The sequence below is a fragment of the Salarias fasciatus genome, chromosome 18, assembly GCF_902148845.1.
Source record: "Salarias fasciatus chromosome 18, fSalaFa1.1, whole genome shotgun sequence".
Lineage (NCBI taxonomy): Eukaryota > Metazoa > Chordata > Actinopteri > Blenniiformes > Blenniidae > Salarias > Salarias fasciatus.
In genome coordinates this window covers 28,199,558-28,222,232 of record NC_043762.1, presented here as the reverse complement: position 1 = coordinate 28,222,232, position 22,675 = coordinate 28,199,558, and the positions used below count along the sequence as shown (strand labels likewise).

The 22,675-nt window shown below is 44.0% G+C and overlaps 4 protein-coding genes across 5 annotated transcripts in view; 3 read left to right on the top strand and 1 right to left on the bottom strand.

Moving 5' to 3' along the window:
- Window positions 1-458: 458 nt before the first annotated feature.
- On the top strand, window positions 459-5,204 carry pak1ip1 (PAK1 interacting protein 1). 2 transcript variants are annotated; one of them, XM_030115472.1, is made up of 10 exons: window positions 459-727; window positions 1,177-1,339; window positions 1,452-1,572; window positions 1,659-1,733; window positions 1,825-1,877; window positions 1,966-2,111; window positions 3,789-3,886; window positions 3,980-4,079; window positions 4,234-4,366; window positions 4,528-5,204. In XM_030115472.1, the coding sequence occupies exons 1-10, from the start codon at window positions 653-655 to the stop codon at window positions 4,647-4,649; spliced, it is 1,086 nt and encodes a 361-aa protein (XP_029971332.1). In that variant the 5' UTR covers window positions 459-652; the 3' UTR covers window positions 4,650-5,204. The 2 variants fall into 2 exon arrangements, with proteins under 2 accessions (XP_029971332.1, XP_029971331.1); XM_030115471.1 differs by having other exon boundaries at window positions 4,216-4,366.
- A 248-nt stretch (window positions 5,205-5,452) lies between these two features.
- LOC115405780 (transmembrane protein 14C-like) lies at window positions 5,453-6,916 on the top strand. Its single transcript, XM_030115485.1, has 5 exons — window positions 5,453-5,530; window positions 5,633-5,735; window positions 6,346-6,447; window positions 6,534-6,621; window positions 6,704-6,916. The coding sequence occupies exons 2-5, from the start codon at window positions 5,660-5,662 to the stop codon at window positions 6,762-6,764; spliced, it is 327 nt and encodes a 108-aa protein (XP_029971345.1). The 5' UTR covers window positions 5,453-5,530; window positions 5,633-5,659; the 3' UTR covers window positions 6,765-6,916.
- A 913-nt stretch (window positions 6,917-7,829) lies between these two features.
- On the bottom strand, window positions 7,830-13,888 carry LOC115405750 (serine/threonine-protein kinase MAK-like). Its single transcript, XM_030115448.1, has 16 exons — window positions 13,754-13,888; window positions 13,485-13,604; window positions 12,021-12,075; window positions 11,648-11,769; window positions 10,837-10,919; window positions 10,516-10,648; window positions 10,076-10,247; window positions 9,837-10,004; window positions 9,456-9,731; window positions 9,201-9,373; window positions 9,024-9,130; window positions 8,803-8,913; window positions 8,588-8,662; window positions 8,405-8,518; window positions 8,196-8,267; window positions 7,830-8,115 (listed from the first exon to the last, which is right to left on the bottom strand). The coding sequence occupies exons 2-16, from the start codon at window positions 13,583-13,585 to the stop codon at window positions 7,979-7,981; spliced, it is 1,899 nt and encodes a 632-aa protein (XP_029971308.1). The 5' UTR covers window positions 13,586-13,604; window positions 13,754-13,888; the 3' UTR covers window positions 7,830-7,978.
- Window positions 13,889-16,964: 3,076 nt separating this feature from the next.
- Window positions 16,965-22,675, top strand: part of LOC115405754 (guanine nucleotide binding protein (G protein), alpha activating activity polypeptide, olfactory type) — a 38,222-nt gene continuing 32,511 nt past the window's right edge. Inside the window, exon 1 of the mRNA XM_030115454.1 lies at window positions 16,965-17,512. Coding sequence (XP_029971314.1) covers window positions 17,011-17,512 — 502 coding nt within the window. The 5' untranslated portion in view covers window positions 16,965-17,010. The remainder of the gene's footprint in view (window positions 17,513-22,675) is intronic.

Sequence of the window (22,675 nt, the reverse complement as noted above, 5' to 3'; positions counted from 1 at the left end):
TTAGTAAATAAATAAAGTTGTGTCTGAAATAAAGACTGTTCTAAAAATTAATCTGATTGTATTGACTTGCTCTCCAGTCTCATAGTTTGCGAGTTTGAGTCCAAAACAAAAGCAAATTAAAGAAATAAATTTAGTGGCGGAAATGAGTTGTAAATTCAAGCTTGAGAGTTGTCAATTGATTGAAATTAATTTTATTATTTTAGTGAATTAATAAACACTTTTCTTTCATATTTAGGAAAGCATTTCATTCAGTGTTTACTAATTTTTTAAGTGCAAGTTGTGTGTTCTATATGGGGATATTAGTCTTGTTTAATTTTAAATCTATATTTATATTATATATTTATATAATATTTGTTAACGTAGTTCGAGAGTGAGATTCCCATCAAACCTTGATAGTGTTATTTGAAACGCGCATGCGTCAGATTTCAGGAAGTCGGCTGTGCGCATGCGCAGTGAGTCCACATGTTTTGTGTTTAGCACACTTTTCCTCCTGTTTAGTGCTCGTGGCGGTGTCACGGGTCCAGTTTTGCGCCGTGTTCCTTGTGCGGGTGTGTGTTTGGACTGTCAGCAGCTGACACTCTGAGCACATCGCTCGTTTTTTCCCGGAAAAAGAAAAGATCTGAAGTTTGAAGAGAGCCGAGGCCTCTGCGGCATGGCGGCGCTGGAGCTGCTGGCTGGCAGCTACGAGCAGATCGCCTTCGGGTACCGGGTAGACACTGGGGATAAGGTAGGTTAGAGGCCTGTTTATAATCTGTTCGAATGTCAGTGTTTACCGTCTGCGTGTCAGTTTGCAATGGTGTGAAACCTGAGCATCATTCAAACAGAAGTACAAGCTGAATAAACATGCAGCCTCCTGCACAACCCTTTATATATCACTTGTTTTAGGCTCATATTCAGAACAGCAACTGATTGAGAAACAAATGATTTTTTAAACATGTTTTATTTGCACTTTTGTCCTCAGTATCACCCAGAGCCTTTGAGATGTGGGGTAGATAAACAGTGATTTACTTTAAACTGAATCAGACAGTATTAATTTTGATTTTATTGACACATGAGGATGTTTTCATCAAAAAAAAAAAAAAAACCTCCACACAATTGGTTCTGTCCCATCCAGTTCTGTCTGTGGTCGTTTGGGCTGCTCTCACCCAGTTTTTCTTGTCTTCTTGTCCTGTGCAGGAGTGGACAGCCAAGCCAGACTTCACCCATCACGCCCATACGGCCTCCGTATCCGCCATCGCCGCCAGCGAAAGGTTTGTCGTCACCGGGAGCAAGGATGAGACGATTCAGGTGTACGACATGAAGAAGAAGACCGAGCACGGCGCCCTGCTGCACCACGACGGTGAGAGTGTTTGTTTCATGACACTCGTGTGTGTAAAGCGGGATGATAAGTTTTCATTACTGGCTGCTGTGTTTGTGTTTTGAAATAGTTTCCAAACCCTTTTTGTGTGCAGGCACCATCTCTTGTCTTGAGTTTTATAGCTCCTCTCACCTGCTGAGTGGAGGAGAGGATGGACTCCTCTGTGTTTGGAGCACGAAGAAGTGGGAGTGTCTGAAATCCATCAGAGCTCACAAGTAAGCAGACCGATCAGTAAACCCGTCAGTTTCACAGCAGATGGACCGAATTAGTCAAACATTCCGTCGCCTTTATTTACCTCTAGAGGTCACGTCACGTCGCTGTCTGTTCATCCTTCTGGGAAACTGGCACTTTCAGTTGGGACTGATAAAACTCTCAGGTATGATTTAAAGACATCCGGTAAAGTCGTCCTGATTCGAGGCTCGCTCTGTTCTGAAACAAGTGATTTTTGTGTTTGTCCATGATTTCAGGACGTGGAACCTCATTACAGGAAGATCCGCCTTCATCAAGAATATCAAACAGAGTGAGGACCTCCTTCTCTGGAGATTTGATAAATTGGATTGATTAGCATAAACCAGTTTTGCATGAATTTTGTTCGTTTGTCGTCACAGATGCACACATTGTCAGATGGTCTCCAGATGGAGACAAGTACGCCGTGGTGCTGGACGACACGTTGAACATCTATGACCTGGAGACGGCCTCCGTGTCGGGAACCATCACAAACCCCAAGAGGATCTCGTCCCTCAAGTTCCTGAATGTGAGTTTAAAGGAATACTCCACCCAAAAAACGATTTGGCCTCATTTTCTACTCACCCTCATGCTGAGAAACACTCTGGAGCACTTTTTTGACGTTTCAAATGCAGTTGGAGATGTTTGGGGATTTTCGTTGTCAACAAACAGGGACCGACAGAGCCCGACAGAAAAAATGGTCCATAAAATCCACAAAACGTTCCCATTTTCCTTCATACTGCTCGTCCGCTGTAATCCAAGTGTCCTGAGCGCGTAACGTCCATAATTAATTCTTAACGAGGTCATTTAGTACATTTTAAGAGCCCAAACAGGGCGCTCTCATACAGCTCCATTGCATGTCTGCGCGCGCACCCTGAACTACGGAAGCCGCGGCACACCAAGCCAGACGCTTGCGCGCTTTCAGCGACTACTTTTCTAAATTGCAAGCGTAGAAGAAGAAGTTCCGCTGTTTATATTCTGCTGTGAGTGACCGAGCTGTGGACAATCACAAAAGTGATTGGCTACTGTTTTAAAGCTTTGAATTCGGTGTCCTGCTGAAAGGGCACAAGCGTGTTGCTTGGTCTGCCGCGGCTTCCGTAGTTCAGGGTGCGCGCAGACATGCAATGGAGCTGTATGAGAGCGCCCTGTTTGGGCTCTTAAAATGTACTAAATGACCTCGTTAAGAATTAATTATGGACGTTACGCGCTCAGGACACTTGGATTACAGCGGACGAGCAGTATGAAGGAAAATGGGAACGTTTTGTGGATTTTATGGACCATTTTTTCTGTCGGGCTCTGTCGGTCCCTGTTTGTTGACCACGAAAATCCCCAAACATCTCCAACTGCATTTGAATCGTCAAAAAAGTGCTCCAGAGTGTTTCTCAGCATGAGGGTGAGTAGAAAATGAGGCCAAATCGTTTTTTGGGTGGAGTATTCCTTTAAGTTCTTGTCTTTTCACTCATCCATCCGTCTTCCAGAATACTTTATCCAGCTAATAATGCAGAACTAATCCCAGCTGACCCGAGTCTCTTTGTTGTTGTTTTGATTGATTTCCAAATGACACAGTGCATCAACCCAAAAAGTTATGAGGACTGAGAGAAGCTGCTGTTAACTGGAACTCAAGATAAAGCAGACCTTTCCATTTCTCCCATCTCCAAAGCCAGAAGTCCAGCTCTGCAGCTGCTCTATAATAGCTTATAAATCAGATAGAAATGATCATTTTTGTCCTATTTTATATTGTATCTGCTTCAGACTCATTTTCAAACAGACTTTTGGAGCATGGCCTGATAAAAGTAAAGAAGCTGAGAAAGGAAAAATCACCCAAAACATAGAACTGGGGGAAAAACACACAGACTCAAACAAAACCACCTGAAACAGATTACACGGTTAAAACGAAAAGATGGGATAAAAAAATTTGCCAAAAATAATTACAGTATTTAATTATTAATTATTAAAGGTAAAACAGCTGAAATGGCTTCATTTGCTGAAGAGAAAGGAGTTGAAATACCTAAAATATTAAAAACTGTAACAACGGAAATGGCTGAAACTGCTGAATCATTAAGAAATCACCAAAATAAAAGCTGAAACAGCTAAACATGTAATACAACATGGATATTTTAAATGTAGTTACATTTTTGTACTGTATGTATCCCTATCAGCTGTATTATTCTCATTTTAAAAGTTAAACGTCTCTCGTCTTTTGCAGAACTCCGTCTTGGCCGTGGCGGGAGACGACGAGGCTGTGAGGCTGTGCGACGTGGGGAGGATGAAGTGGGTGTGTGAGTTCAAGGCTCACGAGACCAGGTGAATTCAGCGCCGTGTGTGTGTGTGTGTGTGTGTGTGTCACGTCATCCTCGTGGGAATGGGAGCTCACTGTGTGAGATCCTGTGTTTTCAGAGTGAAAGCCGTGGACAGTTTGATGATGGACGATCACTGCGTGTTGGTGACCGCTTCAAATGACGGCTTCATCAAAATGTGGAAACTGCATCTCAAAGAGGTGCGCGGATATTGAATCGTTCGCTTCATCTGCAGCTGAAGAAGTCATGTGAAAATCTGGAGACTTTCATACAATTGCTGATCAAACTCGTGTTAACGTGGTATTTTTTTGGTGATCCGGTGCTGCTGTGCTGCAGGACCTGCAGGAGGCGGAGCAGCTGGACAGCCCCACCCTCCTGGGGGAAGTGAACACGGACGCTCGCCTGATGTGCCTGGCTCTGTGGAAACCTTCACCGGCGCAGCAGATCTCCGAGAAAGCTCCAAAATCTGAGGCAACGACATCTGCAGGTGAAGTTACACAGATACGTTTCATCAGGTTAAAAAAGAAGGAGAAAAAAAAAAGACTTAGCGGTTTATTCACAATAAAGTAGCATAAAGTTCTGGAGAACATTACCCCGCTGAAAACTTGATGCCCATAACAGATGTTACTTTTCTGCTTCTGTCCTCAGAACTCGTGCAGGAACTTTCGAAGACGAAGAGAGTCCGGATTACAGCAGAAGAAGTTGTTCTAGAAGACGAAAGCAAACCCAAAAAGAAGAAAAAAGCCATGAAAATTAAAAAAGACAAATAATCAAATAATAAAATGTGTTTTTGTGTACCCACTGTTCCTTTCTTTACTCTCATGGAAGAATGGTTTGTTACAGTGAAAGTATTGTGGAAGTTGTATAAAGTTTGTGTTGTGATTTTATTTTACACAGAGACTGTAGAGCATGGCTGCTGAATGAACTTCAGTTTCTTTCACTGACAAGCAGGTTTAATTAACAATGGCAGATTGGATATTTTGACCAAGTTTTCTTGTGTTGTGTCTGATTAAATGTAATAATGCACAGATGTTGAAAAGCATCCCAGATGAACTGGATTTTGCAAACAATTCAGTGTTAAAGTTTATATTAATAATACAAATAGACGACCCTGCAAAATTTTTTTAAGGCATTGCATTTGCAGTATAGATCAAAGATAAAGCTTGTCTCAGTGGATGAGGCTGAAATTCTTTATTTTGTCACTCTTGATGAAATATCGTTTAGCAGCTCTAGTTTTCCTCAGTAGTAAACACATTTAACAAAACATTTTTAAAATTACAATGACAATACTAAGCAAAAATTAAAATGAGCTTATGTACATATTTTTCCTTTCTAAATATCTGTATTTTGTATTTTTGTATCTTTGTTTTGACATGTCTGGAATGATTTATGAATAAAAATATACATATATAACAAGCCAAAAAAGAGCTTTTTGATTTTCAAGACCTATGTTCTACAACTGTGATGATAACACAAAGAAACATTTGATCTGATGTGCGGTGAATCTAAAAATATTTCAACGTTTCAGTTCAAATGTTGGACGGCTTTTATTTTGAAAGCATGTTAAATGACACCGGAAGTGACGCCAGACAGTTCATAACAGGAAGACAAGTGAAAACTTGAGGAAATAGTTTTATATTGGATTTAAAAGGTAACATCGGGTTTAATCGTCCTTTTAGCACATGTTTTGGGAACAGTTTAAACCGAGACGTGTGTCGGAGAGTCTCTCATGTCGTCCCCGTTCTGCCCGCAGGCCGCAGTTTGAGTCTGCAGTGTTGTCATGAGTGTGGACTGGCTCGGCTTCGGCTATGCGCTGCTGGTGTCAGCAGGAGGAGTCGTGGGTTATGTCAAAGCAGGTAAATCCCTCAGATTATCACGTCTAACCTGAACTTTATCAAAGCATTTTCAGGTGAATTGATGAAGGTGGTGGTAGCTGCTGGGCCGAAGAATCACAGCCTGTGTTGCAACAAGCCTTCAACCACTGATCTCCAGTATTTCATGTGGTTTGATTTAGTTGATTGGTCTTTAAACATGTTTTTTTTTCATGCAACAGAGACCTGATATATTATTAACAAATCATATTTAATAAACAGTCCTTTTACAGCACAATACAAACTTGAAATTTAAATAAAAGACATTCATATTCAGCCATTTCTGCCCCCATGTGCTTTACAACTTGCAGATCAGTGGAGTTTTACTTTACTCTCAACATCTTCAAAGCTACATGGCTGGAATTCAAAAATATAGCTGTCTAGTTCATGTTATGATCAGAAAAACTTGTCAAATTAGAGAGATTATCCTTAATGTAGACACATTTGTACCCGAACACATCCAAAGGGCGCCTCTGGTGGTCAAATGAAAATACTGCAGTGAATATCACAGATTTCATCTTGCAGCCAGTTCTGGCCCCCGGGCCGTATGTTTGACACCCTTGGATTAAGCCTTTCTCCTGGTGTCCTTGTCCAGGAAGCGTGACCTCCATGGTTGCAGGGCTTGTGTTCGGCCTGTTGGCAGCCATCGGTTCTAACATGACATCTCACAATCCCCGGAATTCCTGGCTTTTGCAAGGTGAGTGGATTTAATCAGTTAAATGGTGGCGGCGCAACAGCAGCTTTCAGAAACTCCTGCCTGCACCTGTTCCTCTGAAAACACAGGCACTGCAGGGACTGTGGCCGCAGTGATGGGACTGAGGTTCCTCGGATCCTTCAAGTTCATGCCTGCTGGTTTGATGACTATAGCAAGGTGGGTTTGTTCAGTCTGTATTCCGTTCCTTGTTTCCTTCTAAATTAGGAGTGATTTTAAAGATCAGTTCTCTGTTTTTCAGTCTTCTTCTCCTGCTAAAGATCTTCGTGGGTCGGTCCAGGTTGTCGTCCAATAACACATAGACATACTCAAACAGACTTTTTCAGCTTGTAAATACTTTTGATTATGAAACAACATTCCCTGCTGTCTTTCTCTATTACAGTCTTCTATTAAAAGATATGAAAAGAGAGAAAACGCTATTTGAAAAGTGTTTTTTTTTTTACAGAATATTGCTCAAGACATTAAATCTAATGTCTAATGAAGTACTGTCTGACTTTTTTTTAAATATATATGTTGGCATGAGTCAGTCAGTGTTCTAAGAGGTTGATTTGGTTTGTGGGTGATGGGGTTCCCCCCTAAAAAAACCCTCTGTGGTAAGTGTAGGTGTTTTCAACACTTGTGACTGATTTTCAGCAGGAAATTCCCGGTGAGAATGATTAAATCTGTGAAACTGATAAAACACAGTGGTTGGCATTTAGGAACATTTAGAAACTATACAAGGAAAGTGTTAATGTATGTTAGATTACAGCCTCATCTTCTGGTGTTTTTGTTCAGGACACTTTGTTCTGTTTTGAATGTTCAGTTTCATTTTGAATGTCGATTGTCTGTGACAGAATAGTAGAAGTGCAAAAAAACAAACATTTGATAAATCCGATGCTGATCTGTGTCAGAGATGAATGCTGTCACTGCAGTATTTTTACTGTGAAAGTGTGAAATTTGAGTTTTCGATAAATCAAAACCTTAGTATTACAGTATGCATGAAAAAATAGATACAAATACATTTCTGATTTTAGCAGAACTTGACTCCAGGAAGTGTCTCCGTTCTCATTTTTTGACATTTTTTTTTTCAGTCTCTCTTTTCCTTATGCTGGATGTGTTGCCAGCTACTTTTTGGAGGTGGTTTTAGAGTGGAGGTTTCAAATGTAAGGTCCGTGGGCCAAAAGTGGCCCACAAGTAGCTCCAATCTGGCCTGATTGGCCCATTTTTCTGACTTTACATTTTAGTCCATAATGAATAAAGATTTTAAATTGAATGCTCCACAATATAAAAGAAGAAAAACATCAGATATTATGCCCAAACTTTGAAAGATCCATTATGTTTCAAGACATTAGAAAAAAAACCCAGCTCAAAACATATGTTGTGTGGAAAATAGCTAATTTATTTCACCATAAACAACAACATTAAGTGACATTCAGCGCTGCGTCTGAGACGTGCTGCAGCAGAGGTTCAGCTGGTGAGGACACTGGCTTCATGGTTTCCGTGGGATGGATTATTCCCGAGGATCCAGACGGCGGCGCTACCGGTGACCTCCTCCGTACTTGGCGGTCCAGTCGACTCGGCCGTGCACCGGCTGGATGCTTGAGTTCCTGGAGACCGAGTTTCTTCCTGCAGGAATCTGAGGGTTTAAAGATCTGTTCCTCCGTCCTTCGTAGTCTGAAACCAACATGGAGAAAGGTGAAGTGAAATGTTGCTTTGGAATAATGAGCTGATTGTTTCTCAGAAGTCTGTCATACCGTCAGTGGAAGGTAGCAGCTTATTTAAGGCTGTCTTGCTTTTGGATGGTTTCATTTTGGACGAGAGATCAACTGAAATGTTAAGAAAAAGAGAGTGTGATGAAAAAACTCTTTCAGCAGACTGTCCAGTCTTAACATCTGAAGATAAAAACAAGATGTACCCAGGGGAAAGAGGGACAAAGTCTTTTCATGAACAAACTTCTACTCACCAGCTGCCTGGCCTCCAATGGGGGCCAGCGCGCCCCTCTGAAGCCCGGGACCTGTTTCAGCTTTCTGGAGAGCTGGCATGAAGGGTTTAATGCAGGAGTGGCTTAAGAATGGGTCTAAAACAAAAGAAGAAAAGACCCATCAGACTGACTCATACTTTACCTGGGAGTTCTCATCTGTTATACCTCTGGACAAGTCCTCCTCCTCTGGGAGCTTTTCTCTTCGAGGCTGTTTGTCGGTCAGCTTCGGGAGGTTTATGTCTGAAACCAAACATAAGAGGATAAGTTGAAACGTTTCAGATGATTTAATTGCCTTTTAAAAAACTGCATGAAATGAATGAAAGAAACGTGTCTCCTCTGCATTGTCGTGAATCTGGCAAACGTCCTCGAGTTTCTCTTACTCTTGGGGAGTAGACTTCCCGGGTCCTGTCCCCGGGTTAAACCAGAACCGCCGCTCAGCTTCCTGCCGGACGCCTGGTTCCCCACCGAGGAGCTACTTTTAGGATTCATGCCTGAAAAAGAGGAGCGGCTCAGGTCGATCGTTCAGACACTTTCAGCAAATCAGGCTTGAATCTTGTCATCGGGCTACTTTAATCCGGTTTGTTTCCATGTTTCGTCTCACCAGGCACATATCTGGACTGGCGCAGGTAGTGCTGTTTAGCAGACAGAGTGCTGGAGTCCGCTCGGTTCAGCTTCGAGCCTCCTGTGCTGGTCTGCGACTCTGAAAGCCTGAAATAAAAGCCTCTTCACTCAGCACCGGTACCGTCTGTTAAACGGTGAAGCCGTGTGTCAGCAGTACCTGGGCCCGGCCCCGGTCCTGCTCTTCACGGAGGCGATGGTGGGCTTCTTGGAGATGGACACTCCCGTGTCTGCGTCGTCGCCGTCGCCCCAGCTGTCGACCGATTTGAACGACGTCTGACCCCATCGCCGGCGTCCGGCCCGAGTCCCGGACGCACAGTTCTCAGCCCCTCGCTGAAAACCGAGACGAGTTTGGACTCCACGTCACAGATTTTGACATGAACAATGCAGACGAGGCGACCGGAGCGAGACGTACGGCTTGAAGAGCGGCCGGCTTCCTGCTCTTCACCAGGCTGAGCGGCTCCTGCTGCCCCTCCGTCAGGCCGCCGGGGTCCACGTTCTCCTGAGGGAGGCTGGTCTGCTGCAGAGGGCCGTGCAGCGCCCGGCTGCAGTCCAGGTCTGCTTTACACAGCGACAGCGCTCGGGGTTCGGCCGCCTCTTCCGGCATCCTCTCCTGGGCCTTGTGCTGGTCTGAGTGACTGAGGGGGGCACCGAGAGCCTGGCCCACGTGGAAGTACGGAGACCGCAACGCCTGGAAAGACGGTCAACAGGGAACAAAGACGAAAAGTGAAGACGTGATCTTTAATGAGACCAAAACCAGAACTGAAGGTTTTTATAAGCGTGTTTTTCAGCGGACCTGAGCAGCGCTGGGCCTCTTCAGGGGGTCCCACTGCAGCATGCTCTTCATCAGAGCGACGGCTTCGTCGCTGGCGTTGGGAATCAGGGCCCGGAGGCTCATGGGGGCAAACTTGGGGAAGCGGAAGTTTATGGACGTGGCCAAGATGATGCCCTCAGGCCAGTCCGACTGGCGAGATTAAAGGAGTCAGAGTGAACCGATACCGATATCGTGACTGTGCTGTTGTGGCGGCTCCTCACCTTCTTCAGGGTCCCCAGCACCTGGCATATTTTGAAGATCTCGTCCACCTCGCTGTTCCCGGGGAAGAGCGGCCTGAGAGTGTAGAGCTCCGCCATGATGCAGCCCACCGCCCAGATGTCGATGGGGGAGCTGTAGGAGCTGGACTTCAGCAGGACCTCCGGAGCCCGGTACCTGACGTCAAGATCAAGCTCAGGTCGACGCACGGATCTCACGTGATTGGGCGCTAATGATCTCAGTAGCGATTATCCTCAGTCTGCTCAGTTTGCCTTCCTCTCTGTGTCCTGAAGAGATTTACCTGTCGGCATCGATTTAACCCCACCGTGCTCTTCAGGTGCTCGCTAAGTGATCCGTTCAACCAAACAACAACAGCAGATCTGCAGGTGCCACGTTTTCGGGTTCAGAGACTTTGGATGTTTTGTGGGAATTCAGTCAGTCTCACCATCTTGTGGACACGTAGTCCGTGTAAGGCGGCTGGGAGCGGATTTCTCTCGCCAGTCCGAAGTCGGCGATCTTCACCAGCTCCGGGCCCATGCAGAGCAGGTTTTCCGGCTTCATGTCACGATGGAAATAACCTAAAGGAAAACAAAACACGCTGAATACATGTTGTATGGGTTGACCTTTATTATTTTCTGATTAGATGAGCTTCTACATCTGTTAAAGACGTGACTACAGCAGGACTGCTCTGCGCTACTGGTTCACTGAGCCGAGGCCTGGACTGTGAAGCGACGGAGGAAAATGGAGGACAGGAGGAGTCTCTTACCATGTTTATGTACAAATGCTAAGCCAGATAGTACTTGGAACAAAATGTTCCTTATCTCGTTTTCAGAAAACATCTTATCTTCCCTGGCGGCAGCGAAATGGCAGAAGACAAAAGAAAGAGAGAGCAGATAAAACAAAAAAAAACACACATCTCTGCAACAATCAAAGTGTGAATGACACCAACAATCACTAAAACCAGAGTTCATTTAGTTTTTTGTGGCCTGAGAAGTTTGCTGAGTTGAGCGGCAGTAATGCTTACACCTCCTCTTCTCAGCGGAGAGAAGTGAGTCATCTGAAAACCTGCGAAGCTTCATTTTTTTAATCGGCTGTGAAAATATTGAGCTGACTATCATTTACGCACGAGACTCACATCTGGGTAAAAACAGCGTTTCAGTCTGTTTTTAGAGGTTTTAAAGAATGTGTCTGAGGTCCAGACTGAGAGGAGTAATTTAAAATAGAGCTGGTTCTCATCTGTAGACGCCCAGAAGGACAGGAGAGGACAGGATTTTCTTCTTCTGTTTTCTTTTTTAAAATGTGTTTTATGAACGTCTCCACCTGCTGCAGGTCATTCTTTACTTTCAGTGAAGCCTCTGCTGATGGGAGATGTTAGCAGACATGTGACCAGAAAGGAATTTTAAGCTCTCAACCCTTTTTTTTAACCTCTGCGGTGTTCATTGCTTTGATCATATGAAGCCTGTTGTCATTTTTTGTTTTTTTGTGTTTTCAAATGCTGATTTTCTTCTCTGTGGGTTTCGTTACTGTTTGATATGAGGACCGGTAAACGGTCATGTTTGTGTCGATGACGGTCTTACCTTTCTTTCATGAGCTGATAGAGATTTTCTTTCATGTACTCGAAGACAAAGTAGAGGTAGTCGTTCTCTCTGACGACTTCCTTCAGCTTGACCACGTTGACGTGGTTCAGCTTCTTCAGAGACTGGTGGACGACACAGGGGACATATATACAATACTTTTTGGCTTTTTTCTTTGTCTTTCTTTGTCCAATACAGACAAACTACACAGACAGATGGTGGCTTAATGAGTTCGAGCACGAGCACAGAAACTGGAAATGATGAGAAAGTGAGAAGGATATTTTCCTCAGTAAAACAGAAAAGATTTAAAGACGGAGATCTTAACCAGTCTTATCAAACAGTTTCATTCACAGTACTTATTTTGAGGGATTCCTACCTTCACCTCTCTGAGGTTCAAACATTCATCCCAAGAATAAAACTTCCTCTTCATCCTGTTAAAGGAAAACAAAACCTGCATTAGCATGGCAGTTATTTCTCTCTCTGTTATACTACTGATCTCTTTTTAATGAAATGAAGTCGCTGAGTGTCAACACTTCACAACAGACAAAGACACAAGTGTTCGGCTTCAGACATTAAGTTTCTGATTCCTGCTGCGATCTCATGGTGAAATCTGGTATTGAAAGATTCAACAAGTGGAGCCGGCTGGACTGCGGTGTCAGCAGCAACGTCTCACACCGTTTCCTTTTTTATTCTCATTCGATTCACTTTGATTTACATTTATCAATAATGTTTTAAAAAAAAGTCATCAAACTCACTGATATCCTTCACACTTTTTGTTTTTTCGAAGCAGTGACTGAAAGTAACACTAGGGATCAAACACGGATAGTAAAAATGTTCAAATGATTCTATTGTTTTTCTCTGTCTACAGCTTGAGGGTACATGGTGATTAGCAATCCGCCCTGACAGACTATGCAGAATGTATTGGTCATTTTGGAGGAGTTTGCATGTTCTTCCTGTGCATGCATGGGTTTGAAGTTAACTGATGTCTCTGAATGTGAGAAGAACGCAAGTTTTTTTTGTCTCTCTGTGTTTGAAGGCCTGTCGACCTCTCCAGGGTTTGTCCAACCATAAGTTGGTTAAACGTATAAAAGATAGATCAATTTTATGCTTTTACTTTCGCTGTTAAATGAGTTTAAAATTTCTGGTTTCAAATCTACAGTCTGAATGAAGATACATGCTGACCTAACTGGAGTCTGTCACAGACTCAGATTGTTGTGTTGCTGCCTTTCAGTTTTTTCAGGAGAATAAAATGGTGAAGTGAACAGCCTGACATGCTTTCTCTCCTGCCTCACTGTTAAGAGTCCGAACATTCATTCTGAGCGTACTTTTTGAGAGGATCTAAAAAGTAAAAAAAACATTTTTGAGATATCTGATAGGTCGTCTCTGTTATCTAATATAAATTTTTCTTGTTTTTAAGTATGTAGATCTCTTCACATTTTCACCATTCTGTCTTATTTTCTGTTTTTATTAAGTATGTTACTTTTATTTGAAGCATAATGCCACTTCTGCATTTTACCCAGTGTTGTACAGGTTGTATATCTTTATTGTGATCAGTAGCAGAAACTTGTCGTAATATAATGCAGTAAGTAATGTTTCAAGACACTTCAATACTGTTTCTACTCCAACACAAATTCCTTCATAGCTCAGATTTACATTCAGGTGATTTATCAAACCAGAGGTATCATTTAAAGAGGCTTCCAGAGGTCAGTGTTTGTCATTATCGATCCTGGCCATGTGAGAAGTGTTGAGGCCGGTTGTCAGCAGCCTGCCGGGGTTTAATCTGCTTACTGCTCTGAGACAAACAACAGGGCTGGTCCGAGTCCGGTGGAGCGCCGCTCACCTCTTGATGGCCACCAGCTCCCCGGTCTCGTTGCTCCTGGCCAGCAGGACGCTGCCGTAGGTGCCGTCGCCCAGCTGCTTGAAGGTGGTGTAGCGGTTCATGGTCCACACGGATCCCTGCCTGTCCTTCAGAGAAGAGCCATGAGCGTCCCACATCCACAGGTCATGGCCCCCCGCCGTGCTGCTGAGATCCCAGTCAGAGGCCTTCAGAGCATCAACACTAACAAAGACTGCCCGGTCAGCTCTTATTGTGAGGGGTGAAACGTTAACCTGGCAGCGGAGAGCGGAAAAGTGAGTGTGTCTTAATCTGAGGCTTTGAGCCTGCAGAGGGACGGCGATCCTCCAGTGGAGGTGGATTACGGCGGTCAGCTGATCGGGACGCTGTGCCAGGACAGACTCTCAGGGAACTCGGTAGAAGATGAATTCACTAGAAAAAAGTGAATGTAGAAGAAGTCAGCAAACCCACTGAGTGAAGCTAAACTTTCACCAAACAAAAACACCAATCAGTGCTGATTAGTATAGATGATTTGGACTTGACATGATTTTACTCAAATTATATGTGATAATAAATCATGGAGCCATAGCTCTCGCTCTGACACTGAGGAATCAAAAGAAAAGCAAACTTTTCTTTATATCCACTTAACCCACATGTAGCAGTGAGCTGGAGTTTGCACTCCTCGGACGTATAGATCAACAAATTAGGGCCAGAGTATTTATAGGTAAGAGAAGACTGGGTCAGAGGAAGTAGCGGTGCAGGTCTGAGGAAAGGATGACACTTGTTTCTAAAATGGTGCGGGCAGCTTTCACCACTCAGGACTCAGCTGACCATCAACCACACTGGTGAAACTAAAACAGTCAGTTCTGAAAAAGGCCTGAGTTGCAAATCATGAAGGGTAAGTGGTTCCTTCAGGACGCCATTTCTGTTTTAATTGAGTTAAATTTGGCATTTTCCAATAATGAACAATATTCACAGGGTAATAAAAATATAACAGATTAAATAATTAGTGTAACTTGCGATTTAGGCTCTAGGATTTTATTTCTATGTATTACTAACTAAAGATTCTAAATGAAGCATTTTTCCATCTACATAACACACAATACCCTGTATATATTTCAGTGAAAGGTATGGAATAATGAGGGTTGAGGAGACCGTGCAATGCTCATTTCACACAGACAGAGTTTTGAGGCCTGATGGTGGTGACCCCCCTCTGATCAGGGCCCTCCTGTCCTGGGCCGGCGCCCTCTGGTGGGGCCTCGCTTTGACCACCCCTCTGTCTGCTGGGTTGATGATTATCCTGGGTGACCTTCCACTTGTGGTTGTGTGTCTGCAGGTCAGTATTCGGCAACAACAAAAATGTCATCTAACTCAAAGGAAAGCTTATTTAACTTTATTAGCTCACAACAGATGTAAGAAACTGATGGTCTACTTTGTTCAGAAAATTATAAAGTTTTGCTTTTATAGGCAACTCAAGCTTATTTAAACCAAGTGCGGTTGAAATTACTCAAAGTTACTGTTTTATCAAGTTTATCTCTAGGAAAAAAACAACATGTATGCATTTTGAGATAATCTGATACACAGAATGATTTCCTTTATTAAACTAGCTTCCTTGATGATAATTAATACTTTTGTAAATATAATCTATTGGAATAGTTCTCTTGTTCGTGAGAAGAAACTTTGTGTTAAACATTAAACATTGCTCCTCCCTGGCCGACACAGTCTTCTCAGAAAATGCTGTCCCACCATGTTTGTTCTGTTGTTAAAGACAGTGCTGTTCTGTATTAGGAACCATTAATTTCCATCCAGCACATGCACATAGTCATTATTTACACAAATTCTGTGAACTCTAAATTGTACTCAGTCATAGACAGAAGCAGTAAAGTACATTGAAACTATTCATAAATCCTTAAAAAAACTCAAATATGTTATTACCTAAAAAAGATTCCAACAGTTAATAGGAATGTTTTCCCTGTTTGCCAAAACTACCAAACTAGAAGTTGTCATTTGTATGTTACAACTGGATTGTCCAGTTGGTAAACTGCAAGTCTTCACATAAATATCTTGCAGATCAGAATTTTAGATCTTTTGCAAGATTTCAGAGCAAAATGAAGACAGAATAATGACACGTGGTTTTTTTTTTGTCCTGCAAAAGTCATTTGAACGAGGAAGAAGCATTTTATTAACAAAAAAAGTATAATATTGAACTTGTTTTGATTGTGAGGGGAAACAATGAAGGAATATTGCAGTTTTTTTACATTGTCACGAGTAATGAGAAAATTAACCTTGATAAATCTACATTATTTTGTCCATGATGTGGTTTCATTTCCATTGATCACAGTAATCAGTGTAATGTATCCATGAGTGACACGACCCCTTATCTCCTGTCATTGTTCTTCTAGCTCCATCTAGCGGTGGGTTTGTGTCCCTGCAGTCGGTTTTAGCCGCGGCCCTACATGCTCATGTCATGTTTAGTAAATATTTAGTTCAAATGACCTCTCAGCCAGTGAAAGGTCACACTTTGCTGCCTTAATTCAGATTCACCGCGCAACTGCAGACATGATTCAGGGGAAATATGACTGAAATGTAAAGATCAATGTGCTAAAATGTATTGAGTTTGCAGAGATGACAGCTGGAGTCAGGGACCAAGCAGGAGGACTGGTGATCCACCTGATCCACGTCTTTACAGAGATCAGGTCATGTTTTTTTTTTTTTTAATTAAAAAACGTAGGTTACAGAACATGTGATGTAATGTGTGTGTCAGTGGTGGCATCCGGGCTGGGAATCTAATCTGGAGCTGAGTTTTACAACTTGTTTTTTAATTATTTTAATTCAACCTAAAATGATGTATTTACTGCATCTGGCTCGCGGGCCCCTTTGTGAAACCTTTACAGGCACATTTATTGGCCTCCTTAAGGAAGAAGCGGGAGCTTTGTTGCGCCGGTCTAAAAATAGCCGTCCGTCCGGCCGGCCGTCTCCGGAGCTGCAGACGCCTCCTGCTTTTAGACATGCAGGCATGAAATGTGAGGAATGAAAATCATGAGCAGCATCCTCGAAATGGCCATACTGTAGTAACGTGACGCGCCGTGCATTGCACCTAAGAACCGTGCAGGCGGATTGTGCGGCGGCAGCGCCGCGGACGGCCGCCGCCTCCTCCGCCTCCGCCCGCCCGCCCGCCTCTCCCCTCCGAGCCGCCGCTTTCGGGGACTTACGGTAAGGTGGACCCGCAGTGTCCACTGACTGAAGGATCAGGTGATCCTCCCGACTACGAAGCGAAGGCTGACTGGGGAGAATGCAAGATGACATATAGCAAATGTCGGAGCATAATTCATTCAGGGTTTGGGCTGGGATTCGGACGTGAAGCCACCCGCCGGAGCTCCGCTGAGACCATGGCCCGCTGAGCACCGCGGCGCCGCAGCGAGCTTTTTTTTTTTTTTTTTTTTTTTTTTTTCCCTAAATTCCTTTTAATTTTTTAATTTCGGATGTTTTAATTTATGAGAAGCCCCACTGACAGACACTCACGGGTTTCATCATGGGGCTGTGCTACAGTCTGCGGCCCCGGCTCTTCGGGGACCTGAGCGGCTCGATCTCCAACGCGACCTCGGACTCGGACCAGCCTCCGGACGCCGCCGTGCCGACCCGCGCCGGGGGAGCCCGCCAGGAGGACACGGGGGGATGCGGGGAGACGTCGTCCCTACGCGGCGGCGGCGGCGGCGGCCTGGTGCGCCCCGGGGAGCCTGCCCGGCTCCCGGCCGGGGAGCACCGCCGCGGAGACGCCGGTACCGACGGGGTGCTCATTCAGAACGGAGGCGGCGGCGGCGGCGGCGGCGGAGGCAAGGGGACCGGGAAGGACCGCGGCCGCCGCCTGCAGCTGCTGCAGAAGACGAGCACCCACAAGCAGAAGAACTGGGACAAACTGCTGGTGGAGGAGAAGGAGGCCGAGAAGGAGGCGAAGAAAGTCAGCAAGAACATCGACAAGGCGCTGAAGGAGCTGAAGCGGGAGTACAAGCAGACGCACCGGCTGCTGCTGCTCGGTAGGTCCGGTCCGGGAGCGGGGGGGACCGAAACCTCCTGGCCTTTCACACATTATGTCACTGCTGAGGAGAGGCCAGTCCTCCTGTCCTCCCGTCCTCATGTCCTCATGTCCTCCTGTCCTCATGTCCTCCCGTCCTCATGTCCTCCTGTCCTCATGTCTTCATGTCATCCCGTCCTCCTGTCCTCATGTCCTCCTGTCCTCATGTCCTCATGTCCTCCTGTCCTCATGTCTTCATGTCATCCCATCCTCCTGTCCTCATGTCCTCATGTCCTCCTGTCCTCATGTCCTCATGTCTTCATGTCATCCCGTCCTCCCATCCTCATGTCCTCATGTCCTCCTGTCCTCCTGTCCTCATGTCCTCATGTCTTCATGTCATCCCGTCCTCCCATCCTCCTGTCCTCCGGTCCTCATGTCCTCCTGTCCTCCTGTCTTCATGTCCTCCTGTCCTCCTGTCCTCATGTCCTCATGTCCTCCTGTCCTCCTGTCCTCCTGTCCTCCTGTCCTCCTGTCCTCCTGCCACATCTGCTGGGCTGCTGTGAGGAGGACAGAGACACATGATGGAGACTCAGCTGTCCTCTCACCCTGAACCGGTCTTTACAAAAGAATAAAGTCCTAATGTAGCCCGGACTCAGACACCTCCTCACTGGACCAGATTACCTCCCAAAACCCATCATGATCATAATAATTCACTGGTTTCTCTAATAGAGCAGCAACTTGCATGTAAACAGCCGGGCAGGACTCATTCAGGCTTGTTACATAAACATTTCCAGGTGGATGTTTCAAATGCAGCTCCCCAAATACAGAAAATAAAGAACAGAATTATAACGTTATTAGTACACAATAATAAATCAATAAATTGCTTATCACTTAAACATATCTACATAATGGATTGTTGTTAGTTATTTTTTTTCTACTATCAAGCTCCTCTCCATGTTTATATTATTCCTAGCTAAGCCTGAAACTCACTAATATTTACTGAGTCAATATTCCATGATGTGTCTTGTTCTATTCGGTAATCATGACCTCTGCTTAAAAAATAAGAACTTGTTAAGTGTTGTAATATTTGGAGATACTGTGTTTTTGATTTTTCTGGATTATGAGATAAAAATGAATAGAATAGAATAGAATAGAAACATAAATAAAGGCTGGAGATAGTTCCATTTATGTGTTAAACTAATGTAAACTCTGCTCCACTTTGACTTCGTAGATTAATTTTTGGAAAAATGTGACTTATTTCTCAGATAAACATTTTTTAAATTACTGTGTCAGTTTGCCTGTAAACACATGTAGAGAAAGAGCAGGGATTTTCTGTTATATAATAATTAACTTATTTGCTACAAATACACAGATCACAGGTTTTTAATATCAATTTAAATTGGTGGCGTATTCAGTCATGGCTTCTAAATTTGAGCTGCACGTTGAGCCCTTTGAACAATAAGTAACACACAGTGTGGTTGAAAACAGGCCTGGCCCCCCTCCGTCAGGTTAGGCCCTGCTGTGGGGAACTGGGTTCGAGTCCCAGCTACAGCACGGAGGGCATCCTGCAGTTAAAACCAGCCAAGTCAAGTCACAGTGACTTACTACGGTGACCCCTGCGAATACACGCTGCCCGACACAAAACAGGCTCACAGCAGATGAGTGCAGTTCAGCGCGTTAATAAAGATGACTCGTCTGGCTGTAGTGTAATGACTTGTCCGGAGACGACCGGTAAACAGACCTCTGGGAGGCTGGCGCACATGTACAGTCACTTCTTTGAGCCTCACAGTGCGGTAGTGTGTGAACAGTAACCTTACTACCCTGTTGTGTGCTGCACTACAGACCAGTGTTTGACTATAAGGTGTCCTCTTTGTGTGTGTGTGTGTGTGTGTGTGTGTGTTTTGCTCTGTAGATGACAGCATAATGGTTTATGGTGTGAGTATAGTAAAATGTTTTACTATAGTTTGACAGGATCTTAAATACAAAGATTGGCTGTTCGAAGATGCTTTACGGGCTCTAAAGATTAGTGTTTATTCTATCATGACACATAATAAAGAGCCTCCTGGCTGAGCCTTGTGCATTTACAGTGAGGTTTATGATGAGTAGTAAAGAATTAGTGTGACTCCTGGTATTACCAAGTGAAACCAGTATAACGCAGTGAAACCTGCACCTTGTATTTTGAGCTTGTACGCAGTCATATGTAAAGACACAACATTGCCATGTTTGCCCTGAAAACCAGCGCTGTAACATCCAGTGGAGGCCGATTCCAGTATCAGCGAGTCTGAAGAAGGCTGCAGGATTGAGTACAGCGCTGCACAAATAAAGTGTTCACTGACAATTTGCTATTTAGGTGTGAAATCTGACCGGGAGTGTCAGTCAAATATCCTGTTAAACAGACAAATGCTGGATTCAGTCAGGCTATCCAACTGTATTATGATTATCCAACCTTTTTTTTTCCTTGTTTGAGTGTTTTTGCTTTGAACGACTAGACTACAATACGTTGTAGGATATTGCGTATAGTGTGGACGGACTGTAGATCTTTTGCTGGTCGTTTGAGCTTAATTTTACTTGAATATATCTGAACTTGAAAGTTTATCACAAATGGAAATACACAGGAGAGATGTGTCGTGTTACTTTGCTGCCTGTTGTTGTGGGCCACAGTGTCATAATAATGAGTGGATCCACAGTTTAACTCCCGGACTCTGTTTTGAAGCAGCCACAGGTTGCGCCTTCTTCCCATGTGTCTTTGCTATTTCTCTCGGACTGAAAATGAGCCCCAGCTGTAGAGTTTCAGGCAGAAATTAAAGAACAAACACGCACAGGGAGAACATGCAAACTCAACATAGCAGGGCGCCCGAGCCAGGGGATGAGGGGAGGTGGTGTGAATCAGTCTTGAATAGTGCCGTAACAACTTGTACGAGATGAAAATGTTTATATTTTGTTAAAAATAAACAATTTCTATAGAAACCGACTGCAATCGCAGCATGAAGACTATTTTAATAAAACCTTCTTGTGGAAAAAAATACAGTGAAATATTCATGAAGCGTCTCCTGACAGCGCGGCGTTGAGGCGAGCTGTCCTTCCTGCCAGCATCGCAGATACTTCAGCTCAGGTCTCAGCGTTGTGTTGTGTCTGCTGCTCCTCAGAAATTCATTTTGGCAGGCCGGATCGGAGCTTCCTGCTGGCCAGTTTTGGCCCCCGGGCCTTGTGTTTGACACCCGTGTCATATTTGATGACCTGAACATCACTGGATTGTATGATTGGGAGGTTTTGCTGCTACATTATACAGTTTCTGCCTGATTTGACTCAGTACCTTCAGACTAACAGCAACTGTTCCGGTGTGTTCAGACTTTGACATTTTCACAACTGAAGCTAAGTTCTCATTTGGTTTAAGCACGGCAGAGACCTCAGCATGCATACCTTAAAAAAACAATCTCTTAACTCACTTCCTTATTTGGTAACTTCTCAATTTCCTCCTGTTTCGTCAAACCGAACACTTGAACACTGAGGGCCATAAAAAAATGTTTTGTCCCCTTCGTTCCAGCAAAACATCTTTTCCTCCCGGCCGCTGCACCTTATGGATGTATTTAGTCTGAATATGCATTAAAATATACAACAATAATGGTTTATTACAGCATTGCAGACATACAACTAGTGCTGGGTTTTTATTTTTTTAATCAAATTTCTTTAAAATTAATGAATAATGCATTACGTAGTAGATAACTGAACAGCATGTAACTAATATGTTACAGAAATCTATTGAAACATTAATCAAAACGTGGAGATCTTCTTAAGCTTGAAATATTGACAAATGAGTGATTTTTGTTCAGTATTTTGCTTTTAGTCGTACTTTATCATGTATAAGTGGCACATGAAATTGACTTGAAGATAGTGAATACCATACCTTGATTTTAAAAGAGGTGTGTGTGTGTGTGTGTGTGTGCGTGTGTGTGTGTGTGTGTGGGAACAGAAGAAGAGAGAAACTTTGTTTTGAATGAACGGATTGATAACCGCTGTAAGTTTTCCGCTGTGCTGTGTATTTTGCTTTTCCTTTTAAAAAGTCTCGTCGTCTTCTCGCCGCACAACAAATGGCCGCCAGTTTAATTTCCTGGGTAAACAGCTCTCGCTAATTACACAGGAAGAAATGGCTCATCCTAATGAAGTCACTCAGGGAAGTGTCATACGTTCCTCCATGAGCAGGAAGCGTCTGACCTGCGCCGCTTCATTACGGTTCGGGCGGCTCTCTCTCTCTCAGACGTATGGGGGGGGGGGGCGGCCGACGGCGTTGGCACCTCAGCCCGCAGCCCACCCCTGGATTTTCCTAAGAGGCCTACGGGACTTTACCCCCTCCCGGTCTCTGCAGGACTCCTGTTGCATGCCAGAGGACTGCGGTGGTTTGTGTTCCTCTGAAAGTGGACACCTTTCAAATAGTGTTGCATTTCAGGGCGACGTATTGCTCGCTAATCTGGGTCACTTTATCTGTTTGTATGCGCTGCAGGTGTTAAGTTGAATAACGGCGGCCACAAAGACCAAATGTTTATCCTAAATGGGCGGTCGGGCTCTGGTCTGAGCTGGTTTCGGCGGTATTTATAGTCCCCGAAATCTTCCCAATGTCAGGTTTTTGCTTTCTTTCAGTCTCTGACAAAAGCTGGCAGGCGGTATTTTTAGACGCAGCTACAAATGTGGAGGTAGATTTGAAGATACTTGGAAGGAATAAGCTGACGGTTGGAGTTCTGGGCGGGGCTTCGTGGAGGCGTAGTGGTTCGCACTCCTGCCTCGTATGGAGAATTTCCCTGCTTGCTTTTGGGAGCCTGCGGAGTTTGCATCTTGTGTAATCCATAAACATGCATGGATTCATGACTAACCTGTCCAGCTGGGATCGGCTCCTGTCAGTATCCGTCCAGTACTCGGGATTCCATAATGTGGTAAAGAAAAAAGTAGAAGAGACTGTGTTATACGCCAGAAAAGTCACCCGATTTTAGGTACTGTAGCTGAAATATTAAAGAGATGGTTGCAGAAAGTTCAGTAAATAAACTCTGCTTATGTAAATTAAACTTGTTCAATCACTTTGAAGACTAATTCAAACTTTAGATCAATTGTTTTTTTGTTCCAATTTTCAATTAAATGCAACATTTTCTGCTGAATCAAGGTTTTTAACAGCAAAGGATTCAGTGTAGCCACATCC